The 15,867-nt window shown below is 32.7% G+C and overlaps 1 protein-coding gene across 1 annotated transcript in view; it reads left to right on the plus strand.

Annotated features, from left to right (window-relative positions):
• Positions 1-15,867, plus strand: part of ABI1 (abl interactor 1) — a 117,453-nt gene that overhangs the window by 97,829 nt on the left and 3,757 nt on the right. Inside the window, 6 exon segments of the mRNA XM_038529750.1 lie at positions 539-639; positions 1,563-1,643; positions 5,371-5,438; positions 5,440-5,545; positions 8,616-8,702; positions 12,355-12,540. Of these exon segments, the coding sequence (XP_038385678.1) occupies positions 539-639; positions 1,563-1,643; positions 5,371-5,438; positions 5,440-5,545; positions 8,616-8,702; positions 12,355-12,540 (629 nt within the window).

Raw genomic sequence — 15,867 nt, forward strand, 5'->3', positions numbered from 1 at the left:
GAAGATGGGATTGAGATTTTTGTACCAATTCCAGACTAAAACTGGTTACAGTTTTTATTAACTTCTATCACATATTGTATATTTTCTCTTGTGGCATCTCTAATGCTGTTTTTTTTTTTTGTTGTTTTTTTTGTTGTTTTTGTTTTTTTCTAATGCTGTTTTTTAACATCTGTTTTCCCATTCTCAACTGTGAGCTCAGTGGAAACATGGTTCATATCTGCTTTGGTTACTTAATTAGTCTTGTTGGATTGTTGTACCATAAGATTTTATTGGTCATTCATTTCTCAATAGATGATCTCTTCTGATAGTTCTATGTACTATGTTAGGACTATATTGAATTCCAGTAGTTTGAGAAGTAGAGTAAAACACGAGAACTACTTTAGGTATTAGGGTTAAAATTGTATTGAATAGTTTTTAAAACTTTTATTTTTTTATATTTAACATACACACACACACCATAAAAAGAGTATTTAATGGCTTTGAATTTGTCTTTGGATAAATCTCTAGAATGGCTGTTTTCAAATTTATTTCTTTGCAGTGGAAGCAGTGGAGGGAGTGGAAGTCGAGAGAACAGTGGAAGCAGCAGTATTGGCATTCCCATTGCCGTGCCTACACCTTCACCGCCCACTGTTGGACCAGGTATGTTGGTGTATTAATCTGTTTTAATATGTGCTAGAATTTGAGCTTTATTATGAAATCTGAAATAGTTATATTAGATAAAATTTACGTGATTGTTGCTAGAAGAAATGCTAACAAATTTAAGAACATTTTTAGGGAGACTTTCACAGAGACTTTAGCAATTTACTAGTTATTTTTTCTTACACATAAAACATATTACATAACATCATTAAATATCTTTTGGGCCATTTTGCTTTAGAAATAACTTGCCTTGGGCACTAGTCAAGAATGATATTATTTCAGGAGCAAACCAATATTGGTGATACTTCAAAGGATGAGTGTCTTTAATGTATATTTTATACTGGTGAGTTTTGTTGTTGTTACTGTTTTTTAATACCAGTGAGTTCTGGCATTGCTTTATAGGCTAGTGTCTCAACTCTGGTGTTAGCTTGTTCTGTGACTTTTCTACATTTAGGTATAATACTCCATACATATTCTAGTAAAATAATAATATAACATGAGATTAAAATAGGAAAAGTTTTTTTTACTCTTTAGATTTTAGAAAAATTTAAGAAATTGTTGCAGAGCATTAAATCAGTTCCTTGATTTTTTTTTTTAGTAAATGATATAAATACTTTATAATGTTAAAAATACATATTTCATAATCAAAACTGTTAGGAAAAATTCTTAGCTTCTCAAAGAGATTGTTGAAAAAGAAAAAGCTGCTTATAAAAACAGGCATATTTTATAGTTAATGCAGGTATGAACTCAATGTCCTTTTTTTACCTAGTAAAATGAATTCATATTCATTTGGACATGCTTTACATTATCGGTGTCTCTCTTTTTTTTTTTTTTCCTTTCCGAAACTTTGTACTTTCTTACTGTTTCAGAATGTTTAGTTCTCTTTCTTGCACTCTGACCTGAATTATAAACTATTTTATTAGAAAACATTTCTGTCCCTCCTCCTTCTGGAGCTCCACCAGCACCACCTCTTCCACCACTTCTCCCAGTGAACACTGTGATAGGTGAGATTGCATAACCACTGGAGTGATTTAACTTACTTTGTGTAATTCATAATAAACTCCTCTGTTAGACTGCTAGCTTTTATAGTTATTAGGTTGTTGGTGGTAATACAAAGGTTAAAGTTTTAATCTAATTTACACTAATTTCTTCAGGTGAAAGGCCTCTGAAGTTATATAGTTAAATATAAAATCACATTCTTTGAAATGTGAAATGCTTTTATGCTTAATTTGTAACTGATTTAAATGTGGTTCGTATTTGTTTTGATATTTTTTAGGAAAATTATAGCAGTGATTGTTCAAAAAGATATTTTTAAATTAGTAATGTAATATATATATTTTTTTACATGAAACTTCATTTGGAACTCCCTGGTGTATACAACAGTCAAAGGATTGGGGTGAAGATGGGGGACAGGAGGAATTAAAATGGAAAAGAAATGATGTGTGGTTGTGGGGTGCTCCTGAGGCTTTCCTGTGGATCACCATGTGAAAACTTTGATATAGCTTAGTGCTTTGGAATCTAGGATGCCAAGAAATTTTTTTTTTAATCTGATACATTTAAATTGTTCCTAAATTGGAGGTAACTAGATTGAGCATATAAGGAATTCAGAATACAGACTCAGTATGAAGCATTCAGCCTAGAAATATATCAGAGCAATAATCTGGGTAGACATGGATAGAAATGTTTCAAATGACAGCTGAGTTTCAGCTGCATCTTCTCAAAACATTGTAAAAGGGCAAAAGGAGGTAATAAAAAGATCCTAATAATAAAAATTACTGTCAGAAAATCCATGTGAAAAAAAAGTCCCCAACCTAGTTAATAATTAGGAGAATGAAAGTTAAAATCACAGTGAGATACTATTTTATATCCACCTCATAAGTAGAAATGTAGAAGCTTACTAGTACCCAATGTTGATAAGGATGTATAGTAACTAGTACACTGCTGGTGGGAGTTTATTAGTTGATACATTCACTTTGGAAAGTAATTGTTACCTAGTCAGGTTGAACAGGTTTTTACCTTAGATTTAATAATTTCATTTCTAGATATTTGCCGTAGAGTACTGGTTCTCAGAATATGGCTATAAGACCCCTGGGGGATGCTAAGATCCTGTTATGGAGTTTTTGAGGTCAGAACTATATTAGTTATAATACGAAGACCTATTTGCCTTTTTTATTCTCATTCTGGTACAAGTATACGGTGGAAGTTTCCAGAGGCTTGTATGACTTACGACAGAATCATTGCTGTGACAGCTAATAGAATGTTTATATAGTCATGTGTTTTACAGATGTGTCTGTCAATTTTAATTTCTATTATAGTAATTACCTGTTGCTATAACCCACCTCTGCAAAAGCTTTATGAGGTTCTCTAATTTTAAAGAGTAAAACTAGACCATTGTGTTCTAGAGCATTGGCTTTCAGAGTGTGATCACCAGACCAACTGCATCATCATCATCACCACAGGGGAACTAGTTAGAAATGTATATTCTCAGATCCCATTCTAGACCTACGACTCACTCAGAAACTTTGAGGACTGGAGCCCAGCAGTCTGTATTATAACAAGCCCTCACGGTGAAATTCTGACTAATGCTGAAGTTTGAGAACAAGTGTTGTAGAGAAACTTAGGAACCCCACATTTAGGAATGTTCATAGTAGTAGCATTAATATTAGCAGAAATCCAGATGCAACCCAATTATTTAATCACAATAGAATGGATAAATAAGTTGTGGCATGCTCACATGCAAATAAAGCAACAGAAATGGATGATACAACATTGATATGCTTGCCAACAGGGATGAATCTTAAAAAAGGAGCAAGCCAACAATATGCATAATTACTCCATTATAAAAGCTTATAAATTATAATTTTTCTGTGTATTGCGTATTGTTTAAGTTTATATATAGCTGTGATTTAAACTGTAAAGAAAGAATGTTTAACACCTTTTGAGTTTTGGGATCTAGAAGATGCAAACAGGAAGCTTTGGTGATACTGGTAATATACTGTTTAATGGAGTTGGGTATTTATCTTATTTTTCTTTAAATTATATATAAATGAAAAAAGTAAATTATATATAAATGTATATTTATGTAAATAAGTTATATATTACCACTACATATTATACATATTAGTATATATAACTATATGTATATGTAGTATTACTGTATATAACAATTTTGAATCTAAAGCATATACCCTTTGGCATCATGATATATTTCATAATAAAACATTAAAGTAAATTCTGAAATAGGCTCAGTTTGGGAACTGCTGAATGATTGGTTTTCAATTTTAGATCACCAAGAAAAATGACTTCGATTTCATACACTTTTTATTTAAGTCAGAAATATAAAAATCATTTTACAGAGATCTCTTAAAAACAATTAAAGGTTTACCTCTTAGCTCTGTGGAAACCCTAGCTATCCAAAATTACTTATTCATGAAGGCTCTTGAATAGAGTATTATTTTAAAAATATGTTTCTATTTAGAAAATGAGCCTGGGGATGATTCAGATAATTAGTGACTGCCTATGGCTTGGGAGCTCCAAAATGTTAAATTTATTAGCACTTTTTAAAATGAACAACCTCTGCTGTATGGCTTTATGTAATAATTTGTATGACCTTTAGGAGAGGTTAAATTACACAACTGATTGAAAATAAACTAGTTTTACTTACTTAGTGGTGGTTAGATGTTTGGCTGTGGCAAAGAGGCTAACATTAGTCCTGAAGTTACCTTTGGAAAGTATGGTTAACTTTAGAGGCTTTGAACTTTATTAACCTTTGAAATATTAAACTTTTGAAATGTTGGTAGAGATGATATTGAATGAAATTTTAAGTACTGTTAGTACTTTAGTAATTCTAGATATGCATGATAAATAAAAAAAAAAAGATCGTTTTGGGTATAGGATGGAACAAACCCTCCAAGTATGGAGAAAGGTAATGGATTTTCTACATAAAGCTGCTTTAAAATTGTAAAATTACTTTACAAAGTCTAAAATTACTTACAGTTTTGTCAGTTACAAAAGTGTAAGTGAAAAGGAAAGTGTAAAAACAAAACAAAAAAAAGAAAAGGAAAGTGTGTTAGTCTTAAAAGTTTGGAAATAGATGACAAATATCTGATACTATCTATAAGTGCTTTGAAACTAGAAATTGTGCTTCTCATAAAAATGATTCTGCTGTCATATGTATTTGATTATAACTACTAACACAATAAACATTCACATAAATACAGCAGTATATGTGGAAAATATGCTAGCCTCTTTACATTTTATAATTTAACCTTTGTGCTCCTGAAGATCTGGTGATGGAAAAGGAAGTTTGTAAATACATTGTTAATACAGTCACATCTGAAAACTGATGTGTTCCATCTCAGATTACCTTTTGGTACTGATTTTGTTGGAAAGATGTAGTTCCTATGTAAAACCTATATATTCTTAAATGATACAGAAAAAAATTATATATGATATTAGCAAAATAGCATTTGAGAGTCTGCTAAATTAAAAGGTTTAAGAATGTTATTTTACTTTTGCAGCTGTCCACACAGTATCTGTTTTTCCTTCTGTAACTTCAGAGAGCTAGCTATTTGTGTTTTATCTTCACATTTCTCTTTATTTTGTGCTGTGGGCTTTAAAAAGTAATAAATATTTCTTACTGAGAGTCCCCCTCTCTTTGTTCTGCCATCGGAGGTGACATGTTGTGCTCACATTCTTTGTTGGTTGCTTTTGACTAATGCTTTTCCGCAGCCCCGGGCTCAGCTCCTGGTTCCCAGTATGGCACAATGACCAGGCAGATTTCTCGACACAACTCTACCTACTTCCTCGACATCTTCTGGTGGATACAGACGAACTCCCTCTGTGACTGCTCAATTTTCTGCTCAACCTCATGTTAATGGAGGTCCACTTTATTCTCAGAATTCAAGTAAGCTTGTGCTTTGCAGGCGTACAGCAACAGTGGAGTTCCTTTTGAAGGAAATTATTTGAAGCTGTTGTTCTTGCCAGTGATAGACAACAATTGAAACCATGCTATTTCGTGTTCATTCTTGGCTTTAGGAAGTCAGTACTTGAATCCTGACATTTTAAGAATTACCGCTTATCACAAAAATAATTGCTTATCACTTTGAAAAAAATTCAGACTTACTGAATATACTTACATATTAAAATGTAACTAATGGTTTAACATTTTAATTACTATAAATAGAACTAGAGAAGAAAAATACTGAAATTAAGCTGACTTAATTTTAATGCCACATTTGAGACACTTCAGTAGCAATAAGAACATTGCGAACAATTTTCTTTAAATAGTATAATGAAATTGCTGGCTATCACTTTTAAGCTTGTTAACCTGTACTGAAATAAGCTCAAAACCATTAAAAACATTTGTGATGCCTGCTTATTCTGTCTCTAATCACTGTAACAGTGGGGATAATTTTCTTCTGATTTCTTTCTCTTCATGTCAAATTGCACATCTCAACACTAACTGCAGTTGGTGTTTTTAAAGGCTTAAAGATATTAAAGATTAGAAAATAGTTTCAGCATATAATGGCAGGAAGTATGAATTGCTTAGAGTAATCATTAATACCACTTTCCATGCTAAGATGCAGAATTCAGAAAGGAAAGAAATTCTGAAATGAGCCTGCTGTCCAGTATTTATTACTGGTTTGAAGAGGCGAACACTGGCATAGACTCGAACACACCTTCCCATGTGGCATTTGTAACTACTTTCTAGAGCCACATGTTATATTGGTAAAAAGTACTGAATACTCTGATTTCCTAAGAAGTTAAAGTTTATAATGCATGTTCTGAACATGTATTTTAAAGCAGAGCTAAAGGAAAGTTCTCTTATTTGTTTCCAATGTAAATTTTAGAGTTAAAGATTGTATTCTAGTAAGAAAACTCCTAAGAATTGAGTAACACTTTAGCAAAAATGTCAGAATTCACAGATAATCCCCAAATTAATACAGTCCTTTTCCAGACCAAAATTTTCATCCAGGCTACCTACCGAGAAACTTTACCAGTTAGAATTTTATCTCACATTTTCCCTGATTTCCTTTTGGTAATGAAAGGTAGCTAGTCTGAATATTCCATGGATTATCTGTTTATTAGCCTAGTAGTTTTATGATCTTTTAATTTTTTTTCATAATATGTTGTGTTTTTAGATCTCATCTTTATGTTTTTTATTTTTCTTTGCCTCACTTAGATATTTAGTTTACTCTGCAAGTAGGGTTTTTGGTGACACTTCACCTAATACATGTTTGTGTAGTTTTATTTTAACAGTGTTGGGGAGGATTACTTATTCTCAAATAAGACCTTTTCATTACTGAATGGCTATATCTTTTGGATATTACAAAGGAAATTTGGACTCAAATTTTGAAAATATGCGTCAAAATAATTATTCCACAATCTGACTTACTGTTGGTGTTGTAGTAATAGTGGTAGTAGTAGTGGTGGTTGTAGTAGTAGTAGTAGTAGTAGTATGTAAATGTTTTTAGTGTTTTGATGTGCATATTTCCCCTTCTGTCCAGATGTGATGGTAATGACTAGTATCTTCATAGCATAGCTTTTCTTTTTCTCTCTGTACTAACCAGCATATCTAGATACTAAGGGTTGTTTCTAAACAAACTTTTTAGGCTTGTGGGAGGTTTGTTGTTGTTTTAAATCAACACTGTAACATTTTATTTAAGAGCCTTCTATATCCAAAGTATCAGAATCAATGAAGATCAATTTGATAGTGAGTTGAATGTTACTTTTAGCCATAAAATGAATATTAATGCAATACATGGCTTTGGTAAGTTATTGCTGCTTTGAATACTGAACCTCTTTAAAATTTTTATGCTTACCAATAATACATTGGGTTAATTGAAATGACCTTTTGGTTAAATGATCCTTGGAAACCGATAAATTATTTTTCTCTGACAATTTATGTCATGTTTTGGTGACTGCCAGTAAACTCAATTTTGCGACTCAATCCCTGTTGACTTTTTCTAAGCAATCTTTGGCAGTTACTGTCTTGTTAAAATGAGACAAAATGGTAAACTTATTAATGTTTATGTATAGTTTGCTATAGTTTTTAATAACATTTGCTGCCCACATGAGCATTTGATATCAGTTTCCTATAAATTGTCCCCTCCAGAAAGAAGTTGGAATGTTTACAGCTACTCAGTGATTCATTAGAAATTACTTTAATGAAAGTAATTGCATATTTTAACCTGTTGTGAGATCAGGTTTCCTATTTTCAGAATAGTGATAAAATGAAGAAGGTCCTTTTTGAAATACTTATCCTATGAAACTCAGTGAACAATTAACATGGTATGTGGAGCACTCTTATTCCCTAGTAAATTTAGGAGTGCTATCTTTAAAAATAAAACCATCACTTTAGAAAATAATAATGACCTTGTTTTACCATAACAAGGATTTTTCCTGGAGAGCTGTGTGTAAATTTAGGTATATAATAAGAACTGTTTTTAAAGGAAACCTGTGATTAATGTATGTATTTATATATGAAATAAACACTTATTCCATAACATATTTCTTTATTTGGGTTCTAATTTACAACATTACCTTAAAGCTAAACATACCTGTTAGGTTATATGACAAAGACATGATGTCCTGGAAACCTTTATCTATATTTCGTGTTACTCATTTTTTTTAAAGTCTTTCCTTAGAATTTGAAAATTCTTTACATGAAAATGAGTGTAATGGTAAACTTAAATCTTCCTCAAACAGTATAACGTTAGGATTACATTAAATGTATTTTTAAAAAATTAACCGGTTGGCTAAGCAACAACTCCATTTAGGTTTGCTGGTGGGAAATGAACTTGAAGAAGGTTCTGCAGGTTTTTGTTTTGTTTTTTGTTTTGTTTTGTTTCATTTGCAAACTGTTCTTTGCATACTTATGTTTGTGGTCCTTGTAACTGACTTCTGCTTTTTGTTTGTTTCCTTTTCTTTCCTTTATCTGTTTTACTTCCCCCATACTGTGTTGTTGCTACCAGTTTCTATTGCTCCACCCCCTCCCCCTATGCCTCAGTTGACTCCACAGATACCTCTCACAGGCTTCGTGGCCAGGGTGCAGGAAAACAGTAAGTTTGGAAAAACTGAGCTGTCAAAGAGTAGAGGCTGTCTCCTTATAGCATGCATGGCTGATGAGTCATCATTTTCTTACTTTTATTGAGAAGCTAATCTTATCTTGAAAATAGGTGCAGATACGTATTTGAAACTGAAGAGCACGGTCTTCAGTTTTTTTCTCTTGTTTGCATGATTACTGACCCATATAAATTTCAAAACTGCAGCTTTCTTATGTTATTTACATGATCTAAAACATCAAATCTGATCTTTGCTGATTCTTAAGGAAAGCATAATCAAACGTAAAAATTCGAATTGTATGGAAACTACCAGCTTCCAACAGTTATTAGGGGGATTAGAAAATATTTTATATTCTGCTGCCAATAAATTCATCAGCATATAGATACAGTATGAGATTAAATTTATTATGCATTGGGGGCAGGTTTTTTTTTTTTTCCCTTTAGTTACATAAAAATTTTAGTGAATTTTGAACCTATGTAAAGATTTGTTGTTAGGATAAGAATGAATCTTCAGAATGAGTAATTTACATCCAGGTTATCCATATAAGAGTGATAATGGCAAGCCTCTTTGTGTTTCGGCTACATGTAGGCCCATGAGGAGTATTTCTGAACATGCACATATGTCAGCTTTTAGGTCTTCTATTTCAAGCAGGTCAGGTTAGTGATTTGTGGAAATTCTTTTGAATACGTGGATTTGATTAGGATAGAGTAGTTTATATTGCTACCTGATTATGTTGGGGTAATTGTATAATCCTAACTTACATGATCAGAGTGAATGTTACTTGATAAAATAAAAAATACCACCATTACTGAGTTATAACTATGCCAAAATAGCTGTTGAGCTTAAGACGGATGGTAAGGTGGTCTAGTAGTGATTTACTTCATTTGGGATCATCACCATGCAAATAAATTTTAGAAGGGTTTGAACAAATGTGTAACCCACATGACTGCCTCATCTTCCGGGAGAATGCATTGTGGCAAATTCCATTGTTCAGCTCTTGCTGATTGATCACTGTTGTGTAATTCTCCACATTTCTTCCCTTCCTCCAGTCAAATAATTGTTTATTTGGTGTTATGTGCTAGGCTTTGGGAAGAGTACAAATAGTCTAAGACAAAGATCCCACTATCTTTAAGAAACATGTATGATTGAATAAGCTTTTTATAAAATGTTGTAGTTCCAAAATGTTCAAATTTCTGAGTGTAAACCATCCTCATTGTTAACATTTGTTTGAAAACTCCAATATGTTTAAACTTATAAAAAAAAAGTGAATCTTATTTTTTAAAAAGTGAGTAAGGAAAAATTCTTGATGTTATAAGAATTCAAAAACTTGAGCTGCCTTACAGTTAAGTTGAGAGGAAATATTTGAAAATAGCCATCCATTTAGTGGGGCCAAAGTATATTGACTAGCATTTTGGTAACTCTTTTATTTTTTTAAATAGAAATTCAGTATTAATGTATATAATTTTAGGTTTGCATGTTTTTTTGCTGAGGACCGTGGTACTTACTATTTTATTTTAGTTCTTTTCCCTGGACTTAGGAACTGGAATCAGTTATCCTTGCTCTGCAGAATGTACAACTTTATTTAGGATCTATTTTCTTTGAAAGCATGTTAGGAAGATTGATTATAAACTGTATCAGTATCTTACATGTTTTATGGAGTACAAATTTTGTTTTCCTCTTAAATACGCAGTTTTCTGTGGCACTCAGAATTAGTGATAATGAATGCCTGTGGCAGTTAACCTATTAAGTGTGCTTCAATTTAAGGCACGAGCCCTTAAAAAAGTCCATGTGTTTACTTTGTGTATGATTAGCATCAGAAAGCATTTTTGAACTAATTATGTGTGGTGCTAGATAAAGTATTATGCATAGAGTATTAGATTGACCCTGTCTTCCGCCTCTTTGTATATATAATTTGGAGATAAGCCAGTGTAGATTCACATGGGCGTGAAGACGATTGAGTGAAAACATGAAACTAGCAAGTTATGTATAAGTAAAGAGTAAATGCAATTTAGGGATTCAGGCAAACGTATAATTTACACATTAAGCCAAATTAAGGATATGAGCTATGGCTCTTTGATGTTAGATGGATCATACCCATTTTCTTCTCCTGTCAATAATAGCGGAAAGCTTTGTGGCGAAGATAAAGGCAAAAATAAAATGACTCCAAGTAGTTGATGGAAAAATAAATTATATTTGTGCTTGGTGTAGCTATCAGAATGAGCATCACTAACACAGGATTTGTTTTCTTAGTCTTTCTCATTCCCTGATGGGATCAAATAAAAATCACAGAATTGAAGTGGTTATGGAAGTAGGGCTATTACCACAGATGTTCTAAATCTGGATCTCTTGGTTATAGTCTCCATTATTCCAAAATAGGGTGGAGTGAACTTTAAAACCTATATTACAAATAGATTATGACTGCTTGCTTTGATAACATAAATAGCCCCAGAAATTGGCATTTGAATTAGTATGTTGGTATTCTGAGTTTCTCCGTTGCAGATATTATATAATTCTTTGTATCAGTTTCTGTCAAAGCATTTTCCTGTCTTTAACTTTTAAAGAAATCTAAATAATAATAATAATAATAATAATAATAATAATAATAAAGAAATCTGTGGATCAGAAATTCGTATTAAGAATTAGTTGTGTGTTCTGGCTTTAAATTCTTTAATATTGGGAGCACTTATTACCTAGTATCAAATAGCTTAGTGTCCATAGTTCTAGCCTGACCTTTTCTCATTTCACTGTTATTTAAATCACACACATACATGTACCATACCCATCTACAACTTGAGGTATGAGTCATTATTGTTTTGCACGATATAAGTTCCTGTTCGTTTTTAATTACGTCTTGCAACACTTTATTTTAAAAACCTTTATCGTGGATATTTTCTTAAAAAATTGGGTCTTTAGGATCAAGTCTTTCCCCCATCCTATGTTTAAGTTTTACTAGCAATAATGCAAAAAATCTTAGCTTCCTTTCTACATTTAAAAAGTTGATTGTGAATACAAATACTTTTGAAAAATACTCAATGACATTTTGTATTAACTTGGAATTATTTAATTTCTCATTTAATTTCTGTTAAAATTTTAAAAAAAGAATAGAAAACATACACATAGAAGCCAACCTGATAACTGCCAACTTTTTTCTCAACTAAAACAGACAAAAATAAAAATCCACTCACTGGAGATTTATTTCTGGGGAACTAAAAGCCAGAATCAGAGACCTGAATGTGTGCAGTGAATGGTTATCAAACCTTAATATAATGGTATTCATAACATTTACAGTAGTCCAAATGAGAAATGTGACACAGGCTTATTTAAAGAGGTAGGCTAACAAATGGGTGACATTTGTTCTGATCCAAGCCTTGGGAGTAAGGAAACTTTTTTACTCCTGTAATCCATATAAAAGGATGCTGCATTCATTACTTTGTAGCACTTCCTGATACTCTCATTTTTAGCTCATTGGATTATTGGAAAATTATTCTTAAGAATAATAGAAGCTCTAACACACCAAGCTTTTATTTCTAATCTTTGCATGTTTTATTATAGTGCATGCTATATACAAACTAGAGCTTTCTTAAATTCTTTTAAGAATTTTCATTTACTCTAATTTCTGATTCAAATTAATTATCTGAATTCTTCTAGTTGCTGACAGTCCAACTCCACCACCACCACCTCCCCCAGATGACATTCCCATGTTTGATGACTCTCCACCTCCGCCACCACCACCTCCAGTGGATTATGAGGATGAGGAGGCTGCAGTAGTTCAGTATAATGATCCATATGCAGATGGGGATCCTGCTTGGGCCCCCAAAAATTATATTGAGAAAGGTAAGGTACAGTCATCATTGAATTGGGGTAAAGGAAGCTTAACCTAATTACAGAATTTTAGAGCTATAAATAGCTTTATAAAAAATAGTCCAGTGTCTAGTCCAGTGACACTGGACTATTCAACCCTTTGAATAGCTTTGTCAACCAAGAAAATTTAATTAAACCTTATTTCCTAGACATTTCCAGTATAAAGGAATTATCTTTATTTTTTAAATTAAAAGTATGTTGTAATGCTAGATGTGGTTTTTCAAAAGACATAGGTTTCCAGCTGGAGATGAACTTGCCTATTTCCTTTTTATAGATGAAACAAGGTACAAAATAGGAGTTAAAATACTTACTAAAGTTATGTAATTAGTAAAGATTTAAAACAGAATTTCAAAGCTCTTAGAATAAAGAGAAACCTTTTATATCTAAATATTTAAAAATATATTGAGACTATCATGAGAAAAAGCCTCAATTAAAGTTTTCAGTTAGTTGATCTTGTAAAAGAGAAGATAATCACTAGATTTTTTTCATGAAATTATGTATAACCCTAACATCCAAATTTATCAAAATTACTTGACATTCACTATAATTATGTATTAAGAAATAGTGGTAGGAAAGAAAGAAATTCTGTTTTTAGAGTTAATTGCTTTTCTTCATCCAGCTCTGTGCTATTTTAAAATCTGTATTTGTCGAGTTCTGAAAAATGCTTGTAATGTAGTTAAGCACATTTGGTTGCCTTTTGAAATACATTCCCTTCCATTGACCTTTACTCTCTTTAATTAACATTAAGCAAGTGGCTGTAGCTCTTGAGACCTGCACCATTTTTTGTGCCAAAGTTTTGAATACATGGCTAAAAGGGAATTGGTGGTTTTCCTTTTGTGTATGTATGTGTGTTTAAATTTTTTGACTATAGTTGACATACATTGTTATTAGTTCAGGTTTACAATATAAAATTCATCATCTCTGTAGGTTATGCTAGGCTCACTACAAGTGTAGCTACCATCTGTCACTATACAAGCTATTACAGTGCTATTAACTATATTCCCTATGCTGTACCTTTTAAAATATTTATATTTATTTTCAAAAAAGATTTTATTTATTTATTCTTGAGAGACATAGAGGCAGAGACAGAGGCAGAGACAGAGGCAGAGGGAGAAACAGAGGGAGCTCCCCTGTGGGGAGCTGGATGAGGGACCTAATCCCAGGACCCCAGGATCACAATCTGAGCCAAAGGCAGACGCTCACTCAACCACTGAGCCGCCCAGGTGCCCTAAAATTTTTTAATTTTTTTTTTTTTTATTTATTTATGATAGTCACAGAGAGAGGGAGAGAAAGAGAGACAGGCAGAGGGAGAAGCAGGCTCCATGCACCGGGAGCCCGATGTGGGATTCGATCCCGGGTCTCCAGGATCGCGCCCTGGGCCAAATGGCAGGCGCCAAACCGCTGTGCCACCCAGGGATCCCCCTAAAATATTTTTAAATAGTAAATATTCTACATAATGTTCAGGGAATCTTGAATAGTCTACTTTATGTTTAGATTCTCCTCTACCTTCAAATAGAGATATGTTGTGGTCATTATGAGGTTGATAAAGCTAAATAGTCTTGAGTTGTGTTCCTGTATTTCCTGGTTTGGAAATGCAAATTTAACTTTAAATTGGGACTAATATGGAACTAATAGAAAGTTGATAAACGTGAATGATATAATGGTTAATACATTTGGCAATAGAGCAGAATTACAAAATGTCTTTATAAGTTGAAATAATAGTCTTAAGTTAGTGGTCATCACACATATTTTGTAAAAGACCAGATAATAAATATTTTTAACTTTAAAAAAAATGAAGTTTAATTATCACAACAGCATTCTATTAGTTTCAGGTGAACAACATAATAATTTGATGTTTGTATTACAAAATGAAGTATAAATGAAGTTTGCCAACCATATAGTCCCTTTTGTCACAACTACTCAGCCCTGCTGTTGTAGCAGAAAAGCAGCCATAGACAGTACATAAGTGAATGGATGTGTCCATGTTTCAACAATTTTTTTTTTTTTACAAAAAAGGCAGTGGCTTGGATTCAGCCATGGGCCATTGTTTGCTAATCTGTAGTCGAAATCAGAGAGCTGAGATTTAATACGATTATATTTAAATAATTTTTTAAATTTTTAAATAATTACCTTTTTAAATAATTACCTTTATAATCAAGATGAATAAAACCTGGTTTAAAAGGAATTTTTGAATATATTAATCAATGGTATGTCAGGACTTCCAGAAGCCAGATTATTAGGGTACCTTACCTGAACTGTAACCTAATATATACCAATCTGATCATATCCATTTATACTACACTAGTATTATGTGTAGTTCTGAGTACCACAGTTTAAGATCCTGCAAACAGGAATGCCTTTGAGAGGAGAATGTTCAGGAGGCAAGATATCTAGGAAGTGCACCTATAACGTGAAACAGTTGAATGCATTGTTTCCAAGTTGAGAAGATTGCAGAGGAACTAGATCACTGTCTTCAAATTTTTATCATGTAGAAGTAGGATTAGAGTGGTAGACTTTGAGTTCCAAAAGACTCTACAATCCATACAGAATGGGGGGGAGCTTAGCTTTTTTTTTTTTTTCTAAAGATTTATTTATTTATTCGAGAGAGAGAGAGAGAGAGAGGCAGAGACATAGGTAGAGGGAGAAGCAGACTCCTCACAGGGAGCCCACTGCAGAACTTGATCCCAGATCCTGGGATCACGACCTGAGCTGAAGGCAGGTACCCCAACCGCTGAGCCACCCAGGCGTCCCTGGAGCTTAACTCTTTATATGAATTAGGGTTCTGGAAAGTAGGATGGACACTGAATTGTTAATGACTAAGTACTCAGCTGTAAGCATTATATTATAGGAGAGAATATATGCATTGGGGGAGGAGAAGTTGGGTATGACTGGGATTCATTTACTAAAAGGACTTGGAAAATGGAAACAAATTGGTTCAGTACTCTTACCAGCTCTAAGTGGTCTAAGTGGAACTAAAAGCACAAAGAAAAGACAGTTTTCATTCTGCTGACTAACTTTGAAGACATCGGGCTTTTGTCACAATCAGTCTAAAAGTCCTCTACACAAACTCTAACCTTTTGTGACTCTGAATACAAAGAAATTAATGTTACCAATGCTAATAAGCAAATAATAATTGACAATAAATAATGTTAGTTGCCTATTTAAATTATTACCATGTTTTCCTTACTAATGCTTTTCTAGTAATCACTCAATTTTCTTGAGTGGTTATTTAGTCAGAATATATCAGGATAATAATTTCTTGAGTGGTTATTTAGCCAAAATTATACCAGGATAATAATT

This window comes from Canis lupus, chromosome 2 (genome assembly GCF_011100685.1).
Source record: "Canis lupus familiaris isolate Mischka breed German Shepherd chromosome 2, alternate assembly UU_Cfam_GSD_1.0, whole genome shotgun sequence".
NCBI classification, from domain to species: Eukaryota; Metazoa; Chordata; class Mammalia; order Carnivora; family Canidae; genus Canis; species Canis lupus.